The sequence below is a fragment of the Caretta caretta genome, chromosome 11 (assembly GCF_965140235.1).
Source record: "Caretta caretta isolate rCarCar2 chromosome 11, rCarCar1.hap1, whole genome shotgun sequence".
Classification (NCBI taxonomy): Eukaryota; Metazoa; Chordata; order Testudines; family Cheloniidae; genus Caretta; species Caretta caretta.
Genome location: NC_134216.1, coordinates 78,910,107 through 78,930,056, shown reverse-complemented (window position 1 = coordinate 78,930,056; position 19,950 = coordinate 78,910,107). Strand labels below are relative to the sequence as shown.

At 54.7% G+C, this 19,950-nt stretch overlaps 1 protein-coding gene across 3 annotated transcripts in view; it reads right to left on the bottom strand.

Moving 5' to 3' along the window:
* The window catches only part of COL6A2 (collagen type VI alpha 2 chain), a 74,456-nt gene that overhangs the window by 33,717 nt on the left and 20,789 nt on the right, over positions 1-19,950 (bottom strand). For all 3 annotated transcript variants that reach the window (XM_075118194.1, XM_048869578.2, XM_048869577.2), the window contains exons 2-14: positions 18,718-18,861; positions 13,846-14,444; positions 9,396-9,416; positions 7,627-7,692; positions 6,885-6,938; positions 6,734-6,778; positions 5,509-5,535; positions 4,141-4,167; positions 4,005-4,049; positions 3,171-3,224; positions 2,727-2,789; positions 1,917-1,979; positions 259-348 (exon numbers count right to left, since the gene is read on the bottom strand). In XM_075118194.1, coding sequence (XP_074974295.1) covers positions 259-348; positions 1,917-1,979; positions 2,727-2,789; positions 3,171-3,224; positions 4,005-4,049; positions 4,141-4,167; positions 5,509-5,535; positions 6,734-6,778; positions 6,885-6,938; positions 7,627-7,692; positions 9,396-9,416; positions 13,846-14,444; positions 18,718-18,853 — 1,290 coding nt within the window. In that variant the 5' untranslated portion in view covers positions 18,854-18,861. The remainder of the gene's footprint in view (positions 1-258; positions 349-1,916; positions 1,980-2,726; positions 2,790-3,170; positions 3,225-4,004; positions 4,050-4,140; positions 4,168-5,508; positions 5,536-6,733; positions 6,779-6,884; positions 6,939-7,626; positions 7,693-9,395; positions 9,417-13,845; positions 14,445-18,717; positions 18,862-19,950) is intronic.

The window sequence follows — 19,950 nt, the reverse complement described above, 5'->3', positions numbered from 1 at the left end:
GCTAAAGACAGCGTCTTACATCCCAGTTCCGACTGCAACAGACAAGGAGCTCGAATCCCTGCAGTTCCCTGCTGGGGTTCCCCTGGGGGTGCCACGAGCAGGGCGGGCAGGGGATGCCAGGCGTTGCCAGCTCACTGCAGGAATGCGGTTTAGCTGCCTTTCCTGCAGGGACAGTCAGTGTGCCCACCGGGTGCCGGGATCACCCACTGCAAGGCGTTATGTAGCATGCAGGGAGAGGGGAACCACTTGGGATCTCACCAGCTCTCCCTTGGGTCCAGCAGGTCCTGGGCTGCCTTTGCCTCCCTTGGCACCAGGGCTCCCAGGGGCTCCGTTGTTGCCTTTAGGTCCCTTTGCAAAGAAAAGAAATAGTCAGAGCGTGTCTGACGAGAGCGGACAGGCCAGCCAGCAGGGGTCACCCTGCCTCCCCTCTCCGCCCACATGTCCCCCAGCCACACTCCTCCCCACCCAGCCACCCATACCAAACACACGCTGCCCAACATCCCCCAGCCACCCCCCTCCCCTCCCAGCCACCCACCCCCCTCCCCACCCAGCCACCCCCCTCCCCTCCCCACCCAGCCACCCATACCAAACACACGCTGCCCAACATCCCCCAGCCACCCCCCTCCCCTCCCAGCCACCCACCCCCCTCCCCACCCAGCCACCCATACCAAACACACGCTGCCCAACATCCCCCAGCCACCCCCCTCCCCTCCCAGCCACCCACCCCCCTCCCCACCCAGCCACCCCCCTCCCCTCCCCACCCAGCCACCCATACCAAACACACGCTGCCCAACATCCCCCAGCCACCCCCCTCCCCTCCCAGCCACCCACCCCCCTCCCCACCCAGCCACCCATACCAAACACACGCTGCCCAACATCCCCCAGCCACCCCCCTCCCCTCCCAGCCACCCACCCCCCTCCCCACCCAGCCAGCCATACCAAACACACGCTGCCCAGCCCCCCTGGCTCCAGCCCCAGCACAGAGCAGTGCCGCACACTCCCCTCTCACCTAGCTAGTGCAGGGGGATCGGGCTCCGAGGGGCTTGGCTCCCCCTCCCACCAGACCTCCCTGTCTCTGTCCCTGATCAGGGAGCCCAGGGACTGTGACTGTGTCCCCCAGCCCCTGGCCCGGTGTCCCCCAGCCCAGGCACCCCTGCAGCAGCTGTGCCCTGCGCAATCGGAGTTGTGTCCTGGAGGACACGGAGGCACTGGCCTGAGCGAGGGGGCAGGACCTCTGCTAAGGCTGTGAGCTGTTCCTCCCTACGCTTTGCTTTCATGGTGCCAAAGCTCCTGCCACAGCTGCCAGTGCCAACGAATGGTGAGCGCCAGGGTTACTGCTGGGACGGCTGCACCGGGGCCCAGCACACCCGGCGAAGGGATGGGAATGAGGAGGGCCCCAAAGCAAGGGATTTGCTGGAGCGGCAGAGCCTGCGTGGCCCCCTGGGCCAGGAAGAAGAGGTTCCAGCCCCCCGGCCAGGCACCTGGCCGCAGGCACTCTTTGGCACCCCCACCACTCCCAGGTGTAACTTCCACTTCGGCTGTCGAGCGGCTGTGCAGCAGAGCACAGGTTTCCCTTCCCACTCCAGCAGCCCTGCTCCCGTATCTCCCAGCGACTAGCAGCACGGCTCCTGCTCCAAGCCACCTGGTGAGCTGCAGGAGTGTCTCCTTCAGTGCCACCTGGGGCACTGGCAGGCGTGCGCACATCCCCTGCCTGTTCCAGGTGTGAGCCCTACCCACCGGGCCGATCTCAGCTCCCAGAATGGCTGGTTCTTTACCTCGCTGGGCCATGGCCCGCGTGTTGGGGCTGCAGGTGCCCCAGGACCACTGGGTCTGTGAGTACTTTTATCTGTGGCCCCAGAGCATCACAGGCGGGTTCCAGCGGGAGGGGCCTGATCCCGGTATGGCGGGGAACTTACCCGGTTTCCCTTTTCTCCTGGAGATCCCACGGGTCCGCTGCGGCCAGGGCGGCCAGGATCTCCCTGAAACAGCAAGAGAAGAACAGTCACGAGGGACATCACCGTCCTGTTCCCCAGGGGTCCCAGCTGCTGCTCGTGGCTGATCTGTGCCCGTGGGGGAGTGAGTAACCTGAACTCCACCCTCCCCAAGAGCGAAGTGGGGAGCGCCGTCCACCTGCACTTACCCTTGACGGTGGGGCCATCACACTCCCGGCTCTGGGAGAAGTGCTCACACGAGAGTCTCAGCCAGGGCATCAGGCCAGCTCAGAACAGGGTGTGTGCGGGGTGTGTTGTGTTGTGTTTCTTACAGCCTCCCAGGGACACAGGCAGGACTCCAGACAAGTCACCGCCTCCTCTCAGCTGGAGTCTCTCCCGTGCGCCACCTAGTGGCTGTGTCACTCCCACGGTTGTACTGCGGCCAACTCCGCGCTCACACGCACGCAACCTCTTATTCTGACAGGTCCCCAGAGGGCGCAGACAAGGGCTGGGGGAGCACAGGTGCCTTTCACGGGTCACCCGGGTGCACGCCGGGTAAAGGAAGCAGTGAAACTGAGCAACACTTTGTCAGGGGAAGTCTCCCACTTTCTCGGCGTTGCTCCATTCCCCACTGGGCTGTGTTCTCCGCGGGCGGTACTGGGCACTGCTCCGCTGTTGGGGACACGGCTGCCCCCTGGTCTGCAAGTTCTGGCTCTGGCCCGGGGATTTAAGCTCTCCCGCTTGGTGCTCTGTCCAGACTCTGCCGCTCTGCTCTCTGGTTTGAAATTCACGTACCTTTATGCCTTCGTCTCCTGGTTCTCCTTGGTCTCCTGCATCTCCTGGGTAACCATCAGGGCCCTAGGGAGGGAGAGGACAAGGAACTGTCCGCCTGCAGTAATAACAGTGTGCTGCTCTCCTCCAGATAAAACACCTCCCCTAGAAGATCACTTTGCAGGGAGAGCAGCTTCAGATACAAGAATGGCCTCAACTTGCTGCTAGTGGGAACAAAAAACAGAGGCCAGCTCTCATCACCTTGATGCTCCCCCGTGCGTTGGCAGGAGACACGAGGACACAAGCGCTCTGACACCGTGGTGTGCGTTCCACTCTGCATCAGGACAACTGGGCAGGAAGACTCACTGCTCGCGATGCAGCTCCACGGCGACAGGTAAGGCCGGGCCAAGCCCGCCCTGCTATGGTGAACTGCACCTTGGCTGATTAAGCACGAGAAAACATTCCTACCTTGTCCCCAGGGTCTCCCTTACAGCCAGGGGATCCAATCCGTCCCAGCCTGCCCTGCGGGGATTACAACAGAAAGAGGTGAGAGAAAACCTGAGAGTTAGGGGGAAAGAATTAGGAGTTTCTGTTCTATCACAGTAAATAATTGATAATTGATAATAATTGACCCACAGCTAATCACAAGGGTCTGGCCCAAGGAGGTCAGTTAGAGAAGGGACTGCAAACATCGACCTTAAACCAAAAATAGAGCACAGGCCTGGCCCTGTTTGGTGAAAGGCCTGGCAGGCAGCAGTGATGCCCTGCAGGCAGTGCGGGGAGGCAGCTTCAACGCCCCGGAGGGGGCACGGGAGTGATGCCCTGCCTATATATCAGGTCCCTTTTTCAGGCTGGGTTCTGTGGGGGCTGAGACCCCCGCAGTGCCCAGAGGTAGTGTAGAGGGAGGGCTGAAGGCTGCTCTGTGGAAGCAATGGGATAGCTCAGTGCTTTGAGCATTAGCCTGCTAAACCCAAGGTTGTGAGTTCAATCCTTGAGGGAGCCATAGGGATCAGGGCAAAAATTGGGGATTGGTCTTGCTTTGAGCTGGGGGTTGGACTAGATGACCTCCTGAGGTCCCTTCCAACCCTGATATTCTATGATTCTATGAAGGTGTTTGGGCAGGTACGGGAGTGGGACGGAACCTCCCCCACCCCGGGAAAGAATTCACGGATATCTTCCTGTGGTTCGTTTTCATCGATGGTAACAGCTTCTCTCCAGCCTCAGGCCTCGGGAACCCCCATCAGCTAACGACCAGAACACCGGAGCTGGACTGGGCACGGCTTGTCCCTTGTGTGGCGTTACCTTCTGTCCGTCGGTGCCGTTCCTTCCTGCCAAACCAGCTGCCCCCTGGGACCAAAGGAAAAGAAGTAATTATCTTGCTAGAGACTCTCTGAGGCTCTAAGCTGGGATAGGTGCTGCATGAAAGGTGCCTTCTTACCTTCCTGCCGTCGCCTCCAAACTCGCCCTGCGGAGAAAGGGGACAATGCGTAGTCAGCTCTGGGTACATTGCACTGCTTACCCCTCCTAATGATGACCACGTGTCCCAGGTGCCCCCCCACCCCACCTTTCTGCTCATGAAAAGTGTTTGTAAGCAGATCACCGAGTTCTCAGATTTGCTCGTTACTGGCAACCATTCAGTTATATCCTCGCAGCACCCGCTCCTCACTCCCCCGGCACAGACATGGGGCAGTTTGTTGTCAATGCGCCACACCCTGGGCCAGATCCTCAGCTGGCGTAAATTGGCATATCTGCACTGACTTCATAGGAACTACCCTGACCTACACCAGTCCTGGTCTGGCCACGTGTTGCTTAGTTGCATAAATCACATGCTGCTGTTTCTGCTCCCACATAGGATGATTTATGTAATTTACCAACATACTTTAATTTCAAATACACCTACACCCCGATATAATGCGACCCGATATAACACGAAGTCGGGTAGAATGTGGTAAAGCAGTGCTCTGCGGGCGGGGCTGTGCGCTCCTGTGGATCAGTGCATCTGGCTCTGACACGCTGCTCTGAGCGGCGTGTTAAGGGTGCCGGGCCGAGACTGAGGGGTTGGATAAGGGGCAGAGGGTCTCGGGGGGCGGTCAGGGGACAGGGAGCAGGGGGGGTTGGATGGTTCGGAGGTTCTGGGGGGCATTGGATAGGGCGTGGGAGTCCCGGGGAGCCTGTCAGGGCGTGGGGGTTTGGATAGCGATTGGGGCAGTCAGGGGACAGGGAGCGGGGTGGTTGGGTAGGGGGTGGGGTCCTGGGGGTGATTAAGGATGGGGGGGGTTCTGGAGGGGGTAGTCAGGGGACTAGGAGTGGTGGGGGGTTGGATGGGTCGGGGATTCTGAGGGGTCAATCAGGGGGCAGGAAGTGACTATTAATAATGGAAATGCCCGAGGCCAAAGCAAGTTCGATACAACGCGGTTTCACCTATAACAGGGTAAAAGGCTTTTTGGCTCCTGAGGACCGCGTTATATCGGGGTGGAGGTGCACTACCTTTCATTATACAATTCTGAGTTCACTGTCGATGAGTATCAGTCGTGGGAGTCTGAAATGTGCTTTGCATGTAGTAAAAGTAGCAAAGTTAAAGCACAGACGTGCTGGGGGAGAGGGCCACAAACATGGGGAGATGCCCACAATCAAGTTCCACTGTGAGCAAAATACTTGTAGAATATTCCTCCTCATTTTCCCAGCTACTGCTACGATTGTTCCCAGCCCCGTCTCTAAACATGCATTAGAAACAACGCTCCCGTGGAAATGCCCCGCTGGCCCCTTGCACAGTGCTCGCAGATCAGGATCAGAGGCTCTTTCTTACCTTCTCTCCTTTCAGACCAGGAATACCCTAGGGCAAGAAAAAACACAAAACCCTTTCTGTTAGTGTTTGTGGGCGGGCAGGTGGAGGTGGGGGAAGTGAGGGGCTCTGGGCAGGCAGGCAGACAAGTGAACTCAGAGATGCAACTATTGCAGCAAGTAGGAGATGGCCAGCTAGAATGAAGAGAGACAGGCCGAGATCCCCAGCACTCCGCACTGCTTGGTGCAGACACAGAACAGCAGTGTCTGGATCCTGATGGAGCCTTCAGCCAGTGAGTGCTGAGGGCCAGCGGCCGTCAGACCCGGCCCCTTTGGACACATGTTCATTCCCACCCAACGAACATACAGTGCCCTCCAGGAACATGGAGACTCTGCCTGTTTTATAATGATCTGTGCTGACAGGCAGTATCAGTCTCCAGGCTGGTCTCTGCCATGCCCCTCCTCAGGGCTAACCTGCGGCACCACTCGACCATCCCCTGGTGCAGTGGTGGTGGGGACGGACCTGACTGCTGAATGGAATGGGGGCCAGGAGCACGTAACACTCCCGATGTGCCCCAGGAGCCGCCCTGGCTTCCCATCCGCTTCCAGGTTCCATGCAGGGTGATGGTTCCAACCAACCCAGCCCTTTCCGGCTCTTAGGGACCTGCCTTAGGGACCAGCCATCTGCTCGAGCGCCCTCATGCGGCACAGAGCTGATGTGCAGTGGCTAGAGGCCAGGCCTATCTGGCAAAGGGCCCTGGCGGAGGAACGCTCTCTGGCTGGGAGCCTGCCTGTTTGCCAACCTGCCGGGGGCCAAAGAGGTGGCCCGTTGCACTGCCAAGCAGCTACTTGAGGCTGCAGCCTTCCTGCATGTCTGAGGTGGGCTGCAGCAGTGCATGGGCTACGGGCCATCTGTCCTGTCCATGGCAGACAGACAGGAAGCCTTGTTATGACAGTGTCTTGCACCCAGCTGGCACAATGCTGCAGGCCAAAATTCGGCTGAATAGATTCGCTTCAGCAAAAATCTCCTCTCTCGTGGACGGATCCAAAGTCCCTGGGAGACAAGTCACTGACTCCGGCAGGCTGTGGGGCAGGCTGTGTGCCCTCATCCAGCCCCATGGCCTCGCAGCAGGGCTGTAAGACGCGCACTAGACTGGCAGCCACACATCACACACACGCACGCACGCCACTGCTGAATCCGAACCAGAATGCAGGCAGGCAGCTCAGCCACCGGGCGCAGGGTTCTTTACCTTGGGACCAGGGTATCCGATGGGACCTTCAATACCTGGGTCACCCTTCAAGAGAGAAGATATGGTGAGTTAGTCCAAAGTCAGTGAGTCTCCAGCTGACCCATCACGGTGCTGCTCGCCAGCGGTGGAAGGGGGATTTTACACCACTCACCTGTCGCCCTTTTAGCCCAGGACCTCCTGGTTGACCCATGTTCCCCTTCGCACCCTGCAAGTAAAGCACACAAAGAGCACCGTGACTTTTCATTCGTGGTCAGCAGAGGGCACCATGTGCTGGCCCCTCTCCCCCAGAGCCCCCAGCGGCAGAGCAGGCCCAGAGAGGAGTGGGCTGGGCTCAGCGCCGAGGAGCGCAGGAGATGGACAACCAGAGGGACAGACACACAATCTGGACTCAGAGCTCTGCTTCGGGGGGAGGGACTATGCAGCTCAGCTGGGACTAGCCCAGGGTAAAGAGCAGCCTGGCTGGGGCTGCAGTGTGCTGGGGGAGGGGTACTGCCCGGGCACCCCGGGAGTGGGGGAGCGGAAGAAGAAAGGGGCATCTGGGGAGAGAGGGAGAGTCAGGGTCAGCACAGGAGCCTGGCCCGGGGCAGCCTGCAGGTGTGGTTATGAGTGAGCCTAGAGCCCAGGGGCGGTTACTGGGCGTGGGGAGGGGTCCCCAGTTCCTTTTGTCTCCAGCACAGCGAGAGTGGGGTGGTGCTGGGTTTGTGACGCTGCAGGGGGCTGGTTTCCCTGCACCTCTCTCTGCCAAGGGGGGCCCGGCTGCAGCTGTGGGGTTTGCATCCTGCAGGCCAGCAAAGGGCTTGGCTGGTCGGTGTCATCGCCCAGTTCCAAGCCCAGCCCAGTCGAAGGACTCACCCAGCATGGCCCCTCCTGCCCACCAGGCCAGCGTCACTCACCTTCTGCCCCCGGTAGCCCTTGGGCCCAGGCGGGCCTGTGATCTCCAGACAGCTCATCTTGTAGCACTGAAATAAACCAGATTAAACATGAGGCATGGGGCAGGACGCGTGGGGAAAGCCAGGTGGAGAACCAGGCCAGGATGACAGAGGTAATGGAAACAACAGGTAGCCTTTAGGGGCCTTCAGAAGCCTAATTCTCAGTCCCCAGGTGCTGATCTTGCTGTGCCCACCGGCTAGCAAGAAGGCGGAGACTGCTGCTGCTCTGTGCATGGGCCCTGCCCTCCGCAGCCAGCCTGGGGTTTCAGGCCTGGGCCCGGCACACACTGAGTTTTGGCCTAGGGAGCGCCTGGCCTGAGGGAGCATTGGGGCTGGGATGCCGACGCTGCACCGTGTCGGTCTAGCTCCGCTCCCACAGGCCTCGAGGGAACAGCCCCGTTTGTGCTGATGGGATCCGAGTGGGGCCACCAGGCAGCGTGCTGGAAAATCCCACCCTAGACTTCAGAATGGGAACCGGCCAGGAGCCCCCAAATCCTGGCCTGGCTAGGGGTAGCCCTGAGGAGCAGGGACTGTTAACGCTTAGCCTTGACTGCGCTCTGGCCTGGCTGGGTTTAAAGAGCATCTCTGCGCAGTTCTTGTGCCCTTTGGGGCCTTGTGCGGCTGAAGCTCTCCTGCGCGTCTGTGTGGGCAGATAAACGGACAGTGGGAGCATAGGTGAGGCTAGACACCAGCTGAGACAGGAAGCCGCCGAGACCCCTTTGCACGTTTTTACTCCTTTCTCCTCAGCTGGCCTGGGGACTGATCCATCGATGCTATAATGGGCGTTGCTGGTATCGAAGGGCTGGGTCTGCTGCTGCCCTCTGCTCTGGGCAGCCAGGCAGGATATCTGAGGCTATGGTCTCAGCCAGCTCTTCTCATGAAAAACTGCCACAAAGTGCCTGGAGATTTTGCCTGAGGAAGGTGGGCAGGAAAACACCATGTTCTCCCCAAGAGGTCCAAGGTGACACGAAGTGAATTCATGGAGGGGCCGCACAGCCTGTGTTATTGGAACAAAGATGTCCAAGTTGGGCCTCCATGTGTGCAGTTACAGCTGAGAGCTGGGCTGTCTCTACAGCAGGAATGCAGCCACCGACTTGCTCCAGTAGGCCTAAGGGGTCTTTATAAGAGATATAAAAGCCAGCTAAGGTACTTAAATACTATCCACACCCAGAGCTGAGCCCCCCGAGAGTTGAACAAATAAAGAAGTGAGAAAGATCTGGGCCCGAGTTGGCCTGGGCATTGAATCATTAAGTTCTTTCACTCCCCAAAGCAGTTCAATAAAACAAACCATCACAGTGGACTAAATAGCCTCAGTGTCTGCCTCTTCCATCGGATGGTGATTTTGCAGCCTCCAGGGCGGTGATGCAGGCTGCTAGGTCCTGCTGCTGTTTTCTAACCCAGAATCTCATATATATATTTCCTTCCAGCCTGAAGGAGCCAGAAACATTTCACAAAACTTTACATAGGCAGAAATCACTATGCCCAGCACTGTAATGCAGCCACCTCTGGGTACACAGCAGCTGTTTATTTATGCTCAGCAAAACTAACCTGGGATTTAGGGCAGGAACTTTAACTAAAAGGCAACATGACCTTGTCCCTGACCCCACACTGAGTTCCACATGGGTGCAGGGGTCCAGCTGCATGGAGCTCAGTGCAGGATCAGGGTTACTCATCTGTGGTGCAATCCAATTTCATTGGAGTGAGCGAGCTGCGTGAAGGTGCTGTTCACTCACCTCTCCATAGGCTTCGTGTTTCTGTGAAAGAGAGCGAGAGAGAGAAAACAGATCATTTAGATAAAAAGCATGAAGAGACCTGGAGCGCCTCCCCCTCCTGGAGCTGGGCAGTCCTGGCACTCCCCATGAGGAGCAGGGAAAGCGGGAGACAGGAGTTGTATGGTTTAAAAGCACCATACAAGTAACCCAAGCAGTGGTGACTTTCAGTCCCAGGTGTGAGATACAGAGGTCCCACTACTCCGATTTCTGACACAGAGGTTGGGATCCTGTTGTCCAAGGACAAAGGCCCCGATTCTGCATATTGTTCTGTATGAGCCCAGGCCTCTGGGTGGGAGCCCAGGCCTGTTGGATGGAATAGCCTGCAGCCTGGGGCCAGAGACAGCCCCTTTCAAGAAAAGAGAAGGGCTAACTGGCTCTGTCTCCTTTTAGTTTACATGTGGGGTAGCACTTCTCACTGGTACACATTTTAAACCATAAGGAATGCAAGAGCGCACTACATTCGCCTTCCCCAGCTGGGGCCGTGGGGCCAGTCCTGCAGAGACGTGAACGTTACGCCCTGTGCAAAGCGCTGCTACAGTCAAAGGGACAGCACGCCCTGCCCAAAGCGGAGCACGTGCGTGAGCTTTGAGGAGGCAGGGCTGGGAACTGGATTGTATTGAAAGCTCTGGTCAAGTTTTGCCCCTGTGTTTTCAGTGAGTGACAGTGAAAGGCAAGGTCTTGGCCCCTTTTCCCAGTTACTGGTGGTTAGGAACAGAGAGTGTTTGTCACTGCAGCTTTGTCCTTTGACATGTTCTAGCCCTTGTCACCCCAGGGTCTGGGCACCTCACAATTGGTACTGGACTCCCCCCCCCCCCCCCCGAGCAGGGCAGGGCTCTTGTCCTTATTGTACAGATGGGATCGGAGGCACAGAGAGGCGAAGTTACTTGCCCAAGGTCACACAGCAAATCTGGGCCAGAGCCAGGACTTGACCCCCACAGCTCTCCCACGTCCTGGGCTAGTGCCCTCACCACGGGGCCATCCTTCCCCTCCGTTGCAGTGTGTGATTTCAATGGAGTGACTCCCATGCTGAGTGTTCAGCACAGACATGAGCGTTTGCAGGACAGGCCTTCGAGTGCTATTATGCCAATAAGGTTTTAAAGGATGGATTTATGTCAGACAATACTTGGATAGAACAAAACATCCATGAACTTAATTATGCCATGTTGCGGCAGCCTGTTGGTCCCAGGCTATTAGAAAGACAAGGTGGGTGAGCGAATAGCTTTTATTGGACCAACTTCTGGTGGTGAGAGACAAGCTTTTGAGCTCAATATTACCTCATCCACCTTCTCTTTCTCATAGACTTTGTTTGCCAAGATTTTTTTTTAAAGTGGTCCTAAACTTAGGCTCCTAATTCATTATTTGGGCATTTGAATGAGTTTCCTGGGTACTTGGCACTGATGAAAAGCAGGTGTTTCCATTGAAAATAAGGGCTGTTGCTATGAGTTGAAGTGGATTGTAAGACTGGTTCGTTGAGGGACAAATCTCAACGAGCCTTTATAGACCCCAGGGGCCAGCCTGCCCAGGGGCCAGCTGTGCCCAGGGGCTGCTCCCCCAGACCAGGTTCCCCCCTCTCAGCCCCCTGAACTCCCCTGGAGGGTGCACAGCCCCTCCGCGAGCCCTCCCCACCCCTGCCCTGAGTCCACTCACTGGCTTTGCCGGGCTTGGGCCGATGCAGCAGCTCGGCAGGGAGGAGCCACCTTCCGGAGGCACCGGAGAGCCAGAGTGCCCACTTGCGGGGGCGGCGAGCCCCAGCCACAGAGGAGCCGGCGCAACGCAGGGGGGCAGCAGCCCTGCAAAGGCCGCGCCCCCCGCCCCTTCTGCCCCGGCTGCAGCCTGGCCCCCCCCTGGGGGCTCCTGCAGGCTGCAGTGGATGCATGCGGGCGCCAGCCCCCATGAGCCCCCTGGCTCCTCCCTCGCCTAGGGTTACCATATTTCAACAATCACAAAAAAGGATTGGGGGGGGGCCTTCCCTAGCCCCACCCCATTCACTCCCTCCCACTTCCCACTCCCTGACTGCCCCCCTCAGAACTCCCAACCCCCCCCGCTCCTTTTCCCCTGACTGCCCTCTCCTGAGACCCCCCCCCCACCCTAACTGCCCTCCTAGGATCCTACCCACTACCTGTCCCCTGACTGCCAACTCTTATCCACACCCCCGCCCCCAGACAGACTCCCACGCCCCATCCAATCACTCCCCACCCCCTCACAGCCCCCCCCGAACTCCTGACCCATCTAACCACCGCCCCCGCCCTCTGCCTGCCCCCCGGCCGGGATCCCCCTTACCATGCCCATGCTGGTCAGACGCCGGCTCCACGGGGGGCAAAGACGCTGCCGGGCTGCCGCACCCACCGCCCCTCCCCGCAGGGTGCCGAGGCAGCGGGAGCCGCCGAGCCCGAGCGCGGCGAGGGGGGAGCCAGGGGGCGCACGGGGGCTGCTGCCCACATGCATCTGCTGCAGCTTGCAGGAGCCCCCGGGGCGCGGCTGATCCCCTCTAGCGGCACCGCTGCCTTTGCGGGGCTGCTGCCCCCCTGCGCCTCGCTGGCTCCTCCATGGCTGGGGCTCGCCGCCCCCGCAAGCCGACGCTCTGGCTCTCCGGTGCCTCCGGAAGGCGGCTCCTCCCTGCCGAGCCAGGGCACCGCTTTCTGGCGCCCCCAATCATCTGGCGACCGCCTAGTGGTTGCACCAGCCCTGGGTCTTCCCAAGCATGCAGAGAGACCGACAGCATCTGTCCTCCTCAGGTCACTGTGAGCTGACCTTTTCATCCCACGGGGGCAAGAACTCCGTGAAGTGTCAGCCTGGCTAACTACTTCATAGAATCATAGAATACCAGGGTTGGAAGGGACCTCAGGGGGTCATCTAGTCCAACCCCTGCTCAAAGCTAGGGACAATCCCCAATTTTTGCCCCAGATCCCTAAATGGCCCCCTCAAGGATTGAACTCACAACCCTGGGTTTAGCAGGCCAATGCTCAAGCCACTGAGCTATCCCTCCCCCCTAAAATTGTTTTAAATGTCTTGGACCATTGTCTTCTAGCTATAGATAACATTTGGCCTTAATTCTCCTCCTGCCGCCTACCATGAATCATACAATCTCAGGGTTGGAAGGGACCTCAGGAGGTCATCTAGTCCCACCCCTGCTTAAAGCAGGGCCAATCCCCAGTGTTTGCCCCAGATCCCTAAATGGCCCCCTCAAGGATTGAACTCACAACCCTGGGTTTAGCAGGCCAATGCTCAAGCCACTGAGCTATCCCTCCCCGTGCTGAGCTATCCCTCCCCTTCATTTCACTCCAGCAGAGACATCCTGCTCCGAGGGGTTGTGGGAGGGATTTAGGATTGGGGGTGGAGCTTCTTTTCATCCTGACTCCTATACCGAATAGAGGGAAACTGACAGCAGTGGAGACTCTGCCGTTCCCAGAGTGACAAAATGCCGGTTTCAGGAGCTAACCTTCCTCACCCAGGAGAGCTACCGGCGAACTGCAGATCGACTGTTTACATCCCCTCCTCCCACAAAGAGGTGTTGGCACCAATTCTAACATTATGAAGTAATTCACCATAAAACTGGTGGCTCAAGTCTTGCTTACGAGGGTTCTAGGATATACGGAGGGAACACAGACGTGGCGATGATAACTGGCAATGACGTGGTCCATCAGAATCTCTCTCCTTGGGATGAACTGTCCGGAGGGGGGCAGGATCTGACACAAGCTTCCCCCCAAAATATTTACTATCAGCTTATTAAACTGTGTGCGCCAGCTGCTTCAATGGTGCTCAATGTCCGGGCCAGGCCTGGTTTGCATGCGCCTTTTGTACGGATTCACCCATGCTGCTAACAGGTGGGAGGGTTAAAGTGGTACAGCTGGCTAGTGTGGAAACAGTTCTACTGGTATAAAGCTGCTTATACCAGTATAGCTTATCCTCCTCATTCCCCTGCGGAGTAAGGCTTGGTCTGCAATTAAAAGTCATGTCGGCATAGCTACAGATGTGAAAAAACGCACCCCGACAGCCGACCGTGCAGACGCAATTATGTCGCCAGAAGAGCACTTCTGTCGACGTGGCCAAGGTTGCTTGGGGAGGTGGCGTCCCTGCACGGACAGAAAAGCTCCTTCTGTTGGTGTAGGTTGTATCTACACAAGAAGGCTACGCTGGTGTAGGCCCCATAGCACACACATAGACTAAGTGGTACTGACATAAGCACTTTAATCCTGGTATAACTGCATCCACTTGGGGTTTTGCTGGCTTATCTGGACCAGTACAGTCAGAGCAGTACAACTTTTGTGTATAGACAAGCCCCTGGATCGCCTGCCCTTGGTCCCCAGTGCCTCTGTCCCAGCAGCCCACTCTGACAAGATCTCTATTGCATCCCTACACGTGTCACATCAGCCTGACCCTGCGCCCTCTGGTGCGAGCCAACGTCCCTTACCATGACTTGGATAATCCGGTCGATGGTGTCCTCGTCCACCTCGATGGCACCTCTCTTGGTAGTGGCATAGTTATTGCGGTACAGCTCGTGGGGGAGGTTGGCGATCTCCCGGAGACCCGGCTCGAAGATGTTCTGGCTGGGGGCCACTGCAAAGAGCTTGATCCCTGCATCCCGGGCCTTCTCAGCCTGCATCTTCATCCCGCCACAGGGGCTGCCTGTCACATGGCCGTCGGTGATGACCACAGCGAATTTTACGGCAGGGACTGCATGGCTCATGATCTGCTCGGTCATTTTGGAGATCGCGCAGTCTGTGAACGTGCCCCGACCAATGTAGTTGATGGCATTCAGCCTGGTGAGGTACACGTCCTTGCTGTTGGTCAAGGTGCTGTAAATCTGCACCACGTCTGAGAAGTGAAGTCCCCAGAAATTCCATGTGATGGAGACCTGGTTCTGGTAGACCTCGGTCTCCAGTTTACTGATGAAGGCCTGGATGAACTGCTTCATATGATCCACCAGGCTCTGGATCGGCACAGTCTGCAGGGCAATGCTTTCCGAAGTGTCAATGATAAAGTACACGTTGATGGGGCAGTCGGTCTTCTCTGTGTGGAGACAACGGGGCAAATAGCATCAGAGTGGGATGGAGTGCGCCCCTCTGGCACCAGACTGGGCAGGTACAAACCCCGCAGAGCAGTGAGCACACGACACAGACCTACCCCTTCTGCACAAGGAACACCCCTGGAGGTGCTTATAGTGATGGCTCCTGGAAATGGCTATTGGTTAGAAACCACATCATAAGAACATAAGAACGGCCAGACTGGGTCAGAACAAGGATCCACCTAGCCCAGTATCCTGTCCTCTGACAGTGGCCAATGGCAGGTGCCCCAGAGGGAATGAAAACAACAGGTCATCATCAAGTGATCCATCCCCTGTCACCTATTCCCAGCTTCTGGCAAACAGAGGCTAGGGACACCATCCTGGCTAATAGCCATTGATGGACCTATCCTCCATAAATTTATCTAGTTCTTTTTTGAACCCCGTTATAGTCTTTATCAGAGGTTGTTGCGAAGGTCAATAAATATTTCCTTTTGTTTATTTTAAACCTGCTGCCTATTCATCTCATTTCATGACCCTTCCCAGTTCTTGTGTTATGAGAAGGGGAAAACAACACTTCCTTATTTACTTTCTCCACACCAGTCCTGATTTTATAGACCTCTAGCATATCCCCCCTTAGTTATCTCTTTTCCAAGCTGAAAAGTCCCAGTCTTATTAATCTCTCCTCATACGGAAGCTGTTCCATATCTCTAATAATTTTTGTTGCTCTTTTGTTGAAACTTTTCCAATTCCAATGTATCTTTTTTGAGATGGGGCAACCACATCTGCACGCAGTATTCAAGATGTGGGCGTACCATGGATTTATATAGAGGCAATATGATATTTTCTATCTGCTTATCTATTCCTTTCTTAATGATTCCAAACATTCTGTTTGCTTTTTTGACTGCCGCTGCACACTGAGTGGATGTTTTCAGAGAACTAATCCACAATGACTCCAGGATCTCTTTCTTGAGTGGTAAAAGCTGACAGGTGCGGAGGAGCACGTGGTTCGGATAGAGACATCCCTTAGAGAATCTCCATTAAGAGATCCTCCCCTATATCCTAGTCAAGAATAGAGGATGGAAGACAATAAAATATGGGTAGGATCTGATGAGAAACAGTCAAATGAAAAAAAGTCCCATTCAATTACATCATGTAATGGCAGACAGCTAAAAAGTGACAAGCTTTTAAAGTGTTTATATACCAATGTTAGAAGTCTAAATATTAAGATGGTGAAGTAGAGTGCCCCGTATTAAATGAGGATATTGATATAACAGGCATCACAGAAACTCGGTGGAATGAGGATAATCAATGGGACACAGTAATACCAGGGTACAAAATATATCGGAAGGACAGATCAGGTCTTGCTGGTGGGGGAGTGGCTCTATATGTGAAAGAAAGCGTAGAATCAAATGAACTAAGAATCTTAAATGAACCAAACCTGTACCATACAGTCCCTCTGGATAGTAATTCCATGCTCGAATAATAAGAATCTAGCACTAGGGGTATATTACCGACAACCTGACCAGGATGTTGATAGGAACTGGGAAATGCTCAGGGAGATTAGAGAGATAAAGTTTCTTGACACCTTAAACGACTGCTTCTTGGAGAAGCTAGTCCTGGAACCCACAAGGGGAGAGGCAATTCTTGATTTAGTCCTAAGTGGAGCACAGGATCTGGTCCAAGAGGTGAATATAGCTGGAAAGCTTGGTAATAGTGACCATATAATTAAATTTAACATCCCTTTGGCAGGGAAAACACCACAGCAGCCCACCACAGTAGCCTGCCACAGTAGCATTTAATTGCAGAAAGGGGAACTACACAAAAATGAGGAAGTTAGTTAAACAGAAATTAAAAGATACAGTGCAAAAAATGAAATCCATGCAGGCTGCATGGAAACTTTTTAAAGACACCATAACAGAGGCACAACTTAAATGTTTACCCCAAATTCAACATAGTAAGAGAACCAAAACAGTGCCACCATGGCTAAACAACAAAGTAAAAGAAGCAGTGAGAGGCAAAAAGGCATCCTTTAAAAAGTGGAAGTTAAAGCCTAGTGAGGAAAATTGAAAGGAGCATAAACTCCGGCAAATGAAGTGTACAAATATAACTAGGAAGACCAAAAAAGAATTTGAAGAACAGCTAGCTAAAGACTCAAAACTAAGAGTAAAATTTTTTTAAGTACATGAGAAGCAGGAAGCCTGCTAAACAACCAGTGGGGCCACTGGACGATGGAGACACTAAAGGAGCACTCAAGAACAGTAAGACCATTGCAGAGAAACTAAATGAACTCTTTGCATTGGGCTTCACGGCTGAGGATGTGAGGGAGATTCCCAAACCTGAGCCATTCTTTTTAGGTGACAAATCTGAAGAACTGTCCCAGATTGAGGTGTCATTAGAAGAGGTTTTGGAAAAAAATGATAATCTAAACAGTAATAAGTCACCAGGAGCAGATGGTATTCACTCAAGGAGTTCTGAAGGAACTCAAAAGTGAAATTGCAGAACTACGAACTGTAGTCTGTAACCTATCATTTAAATCAGCTTCTGTACCAGATGACTGGAGGATAGCTAATGTGATTCCATTTAAAAAAAAAAAATCTCCAGAAGCAGTCCCAGCAATTACAGGCCAGTAAATCTGACTTCAGTACCGGCAAACTGGTTGAAACTATAGTAAAGAACAATATTGTCAGACACAGAGATGAACATAATTTGCTGGGGAAGCGTCAACGTGGTTTTTGTAAAGGGAAATCATGCCTCACCAATCTACTAGAATTCTTTGAGGGGGTCAAAAGGCATGTGGACAAGGGGGATCAAAGCAGACAGACAAAGGGGGATCAAAGCAGACTGCAAAGAGCTACAAAAGGATCTCACAAAGCTGAGTGACTGGGCAACAAAATGGCAGAGAAAATTCAATGCTGATAAATACAAAGTAGTGCACATTGAAAACCATAATCCTAACTATACATATACAATGATGGGGTCTAAATTAGCTGTTACCACTCAAGAAAGATCTTGGAGTCATTGTGGATAGTTCTCTGAAATCATCCACTCAATGTGCAGCGGCAGTCAAAAAAGCGAACAGAATGTTGGGAATCATTAAGAAAGGGATAGATAAGCAGACAGAAAATATCATGTTGCCTCTATATAAATCCATGGTACGCCCACTTGAATACTGCGTGCAGATGTGGTCGCCCTATCTCAAAAATGATATATTGGAAAAGGTTCAGAAAATGGAAACAAAAATTATTAGAGGTATGAAACAGCTTCCGTATGAGGAGAGAATAATAAAACTGGGACTTTTCAGCTTGGAAAAGAGACGACTTAGGGGGGAGATGAGAGACGTCCATACAATCATGCCTGGTGTGGAGAAAGCAAATCAGGAAGCGTTATTTACTCCTTCTCATAACACAGGATGGGCAGGGATGGTGTCCTAGCCTCTGTTTGCCAGAAGCTGGGAATTAGGCAACAGGGGGTGGATCACTTGAGGATTCCCTGTTCTGTTCATTCCCTCTGGGGCACCTGACATTGGCCACTGCTGGAAGACAGGATTCTGGGCTTGATGGACCTTTGGTCTGTCCCAGTGTGGCCGTTCTTATGCTCTTAACAGCTAATTTTGACCCCCATCATTTTATATGTATAGTTAGGATTAAGTTTTCCAATGTGCATTACTTTGCACTTATCAACATTGAATTTCATCTGCCATTTTGTTGTCCAATCACCCACTTTTGTCTACACTGGGCTTTGTCTACACTGACTTCTTAGAATGGGTCTGGGAGGGAGGTGTGGGGAGGGTCTCAATGGTAACAAAGAACGTACACACAAACTGGGCCCACCATACTATCTACAATGGCATCCCACCTCCCCCACACATACCCACTCGGTCCCTGCCCCCCGCATCTGTCAAGTCTGAGCCAGTATCTGCCTCTCTCATTCATGTGCGACAGGACAGGTTTACTTCCCGACACCTGACATGGATCTTGCTTCCTTTCTAAAAGCCGGGGAGATTCCCCCACCCCTCCAGACTGAGCTGCTCATGCCCAGACATCCGTGCCCCAGCTCATCCCTCAGAAATGGGAGCTGCATGTCTGCCCTGCCCCACCCACAGGGCGAGGAAGCTCCTCGGGGCTTGGTACTTTTCAGCCAGCGTAAAGGAGCAGTGAGCTCTGAGATGCCACGGTGTGGCCCCTCTGAGCAGCCTTTAGAACTGAACCCAGGGGAGTTTTCAATGTTAATGCTAAATACAGAGGACAGAGGCAGAGAGACAAGTTTTCCTGCTGGTACCTGGACAGGCAGTTGGGCGAAGACTGAAGGTTGTGTCATAGTCCTCATCAAACTGAGCCTGGAGGGGAACCAGCGTCATGCAAAGAAGAACGGCAAAAAAGGCCAGCTGGGACATCTCGGCCAGGCCACTTCGCATTCAGCTTCCTGCAGGAGAACAAACCGAGCCCAGGAGTCAGTCAGGGTAATCAGCCACCGGAACAATTTACCAAGAGTTGGGCTGGACTCTCCCGACTGGACATTTTAAAATCAGGAGCAGATGTTTCTCTGACAGCGCCCTCGTCTAAACAGGAATGAATCCCCAAAGTCGCCTGGCCTGTGCTCTGCAGGAGGGCAGACTGGATGATCACAGTGCGACCTTCGGGGCCTGGAATCTACAATTCACAGCACGGGGCAATGCTGGTAGTGACCCACCAAGCAAAGTGCTCTCTGCGCAGGCCAGAGCGCGGCTCCACCCCCATTCATCGCAGAGTGGCTGTACCTCGGGGACTCTCAGTTAGGTTTCAGGTCTGACTAATCCAGCTACGTTATTTTAAACGCCCCTCTTCTTGGAGTGTGGCTGGGAGTTGTTTTTAAGTGGCTTTTACCTTATGCCAGATGGGCGGTTGCTTCCCCAGCCCATGTTGCTCCCAGGGATGGGGTCTGGTGGCCAGCGCAGCAATGTGGGAGTCAGGCTGTCCCGACTGCACTGACTCGCTAGGTTCACGCTGGTTCCACCAGCATCACGCCATTGGGTCCAGCAAGGCTATTCCTGACTCACAGGGATGTGAGATCAGCATCAGAGCCATTGTCTGGCCGCATGCCAGTCACTGAACCACTGTGCCTTTCTCTCCTCTCCTGGGAATCAGGATCCCATGCCATAGCTTCCTGCCTGCCAGCAGGACGCTGAGAAAACACAGTCATGTCTGCAAAGTGCTTGAGGGGCTCGGATGAGAGATGTGCCAAGCATTCCGAGACCCCCAAATCCTCCAGTATTACCCCTCAGCCCTTTTGGGCCCCATCCTGAGCCCCAGGACTGTAGCCAGCATTCAAAGAGCATCTGCCTATTAAAGAAATACTTAAGCTGTGCTCGCAAAGCGAAATCAGCGCCCCGTTTGTTTAGTTTGCAGGAAAGGGCCAGGTTCCCTCTGACATCCAGCTGCACTCAGAGCACCAAGGACTTGGAGTTGGCTCAAGAGGCAGAAAAAGTGCAGCGAGGGTCTGCAGGCTCCTAACAGCTCCCAGGCTTCCATGGGG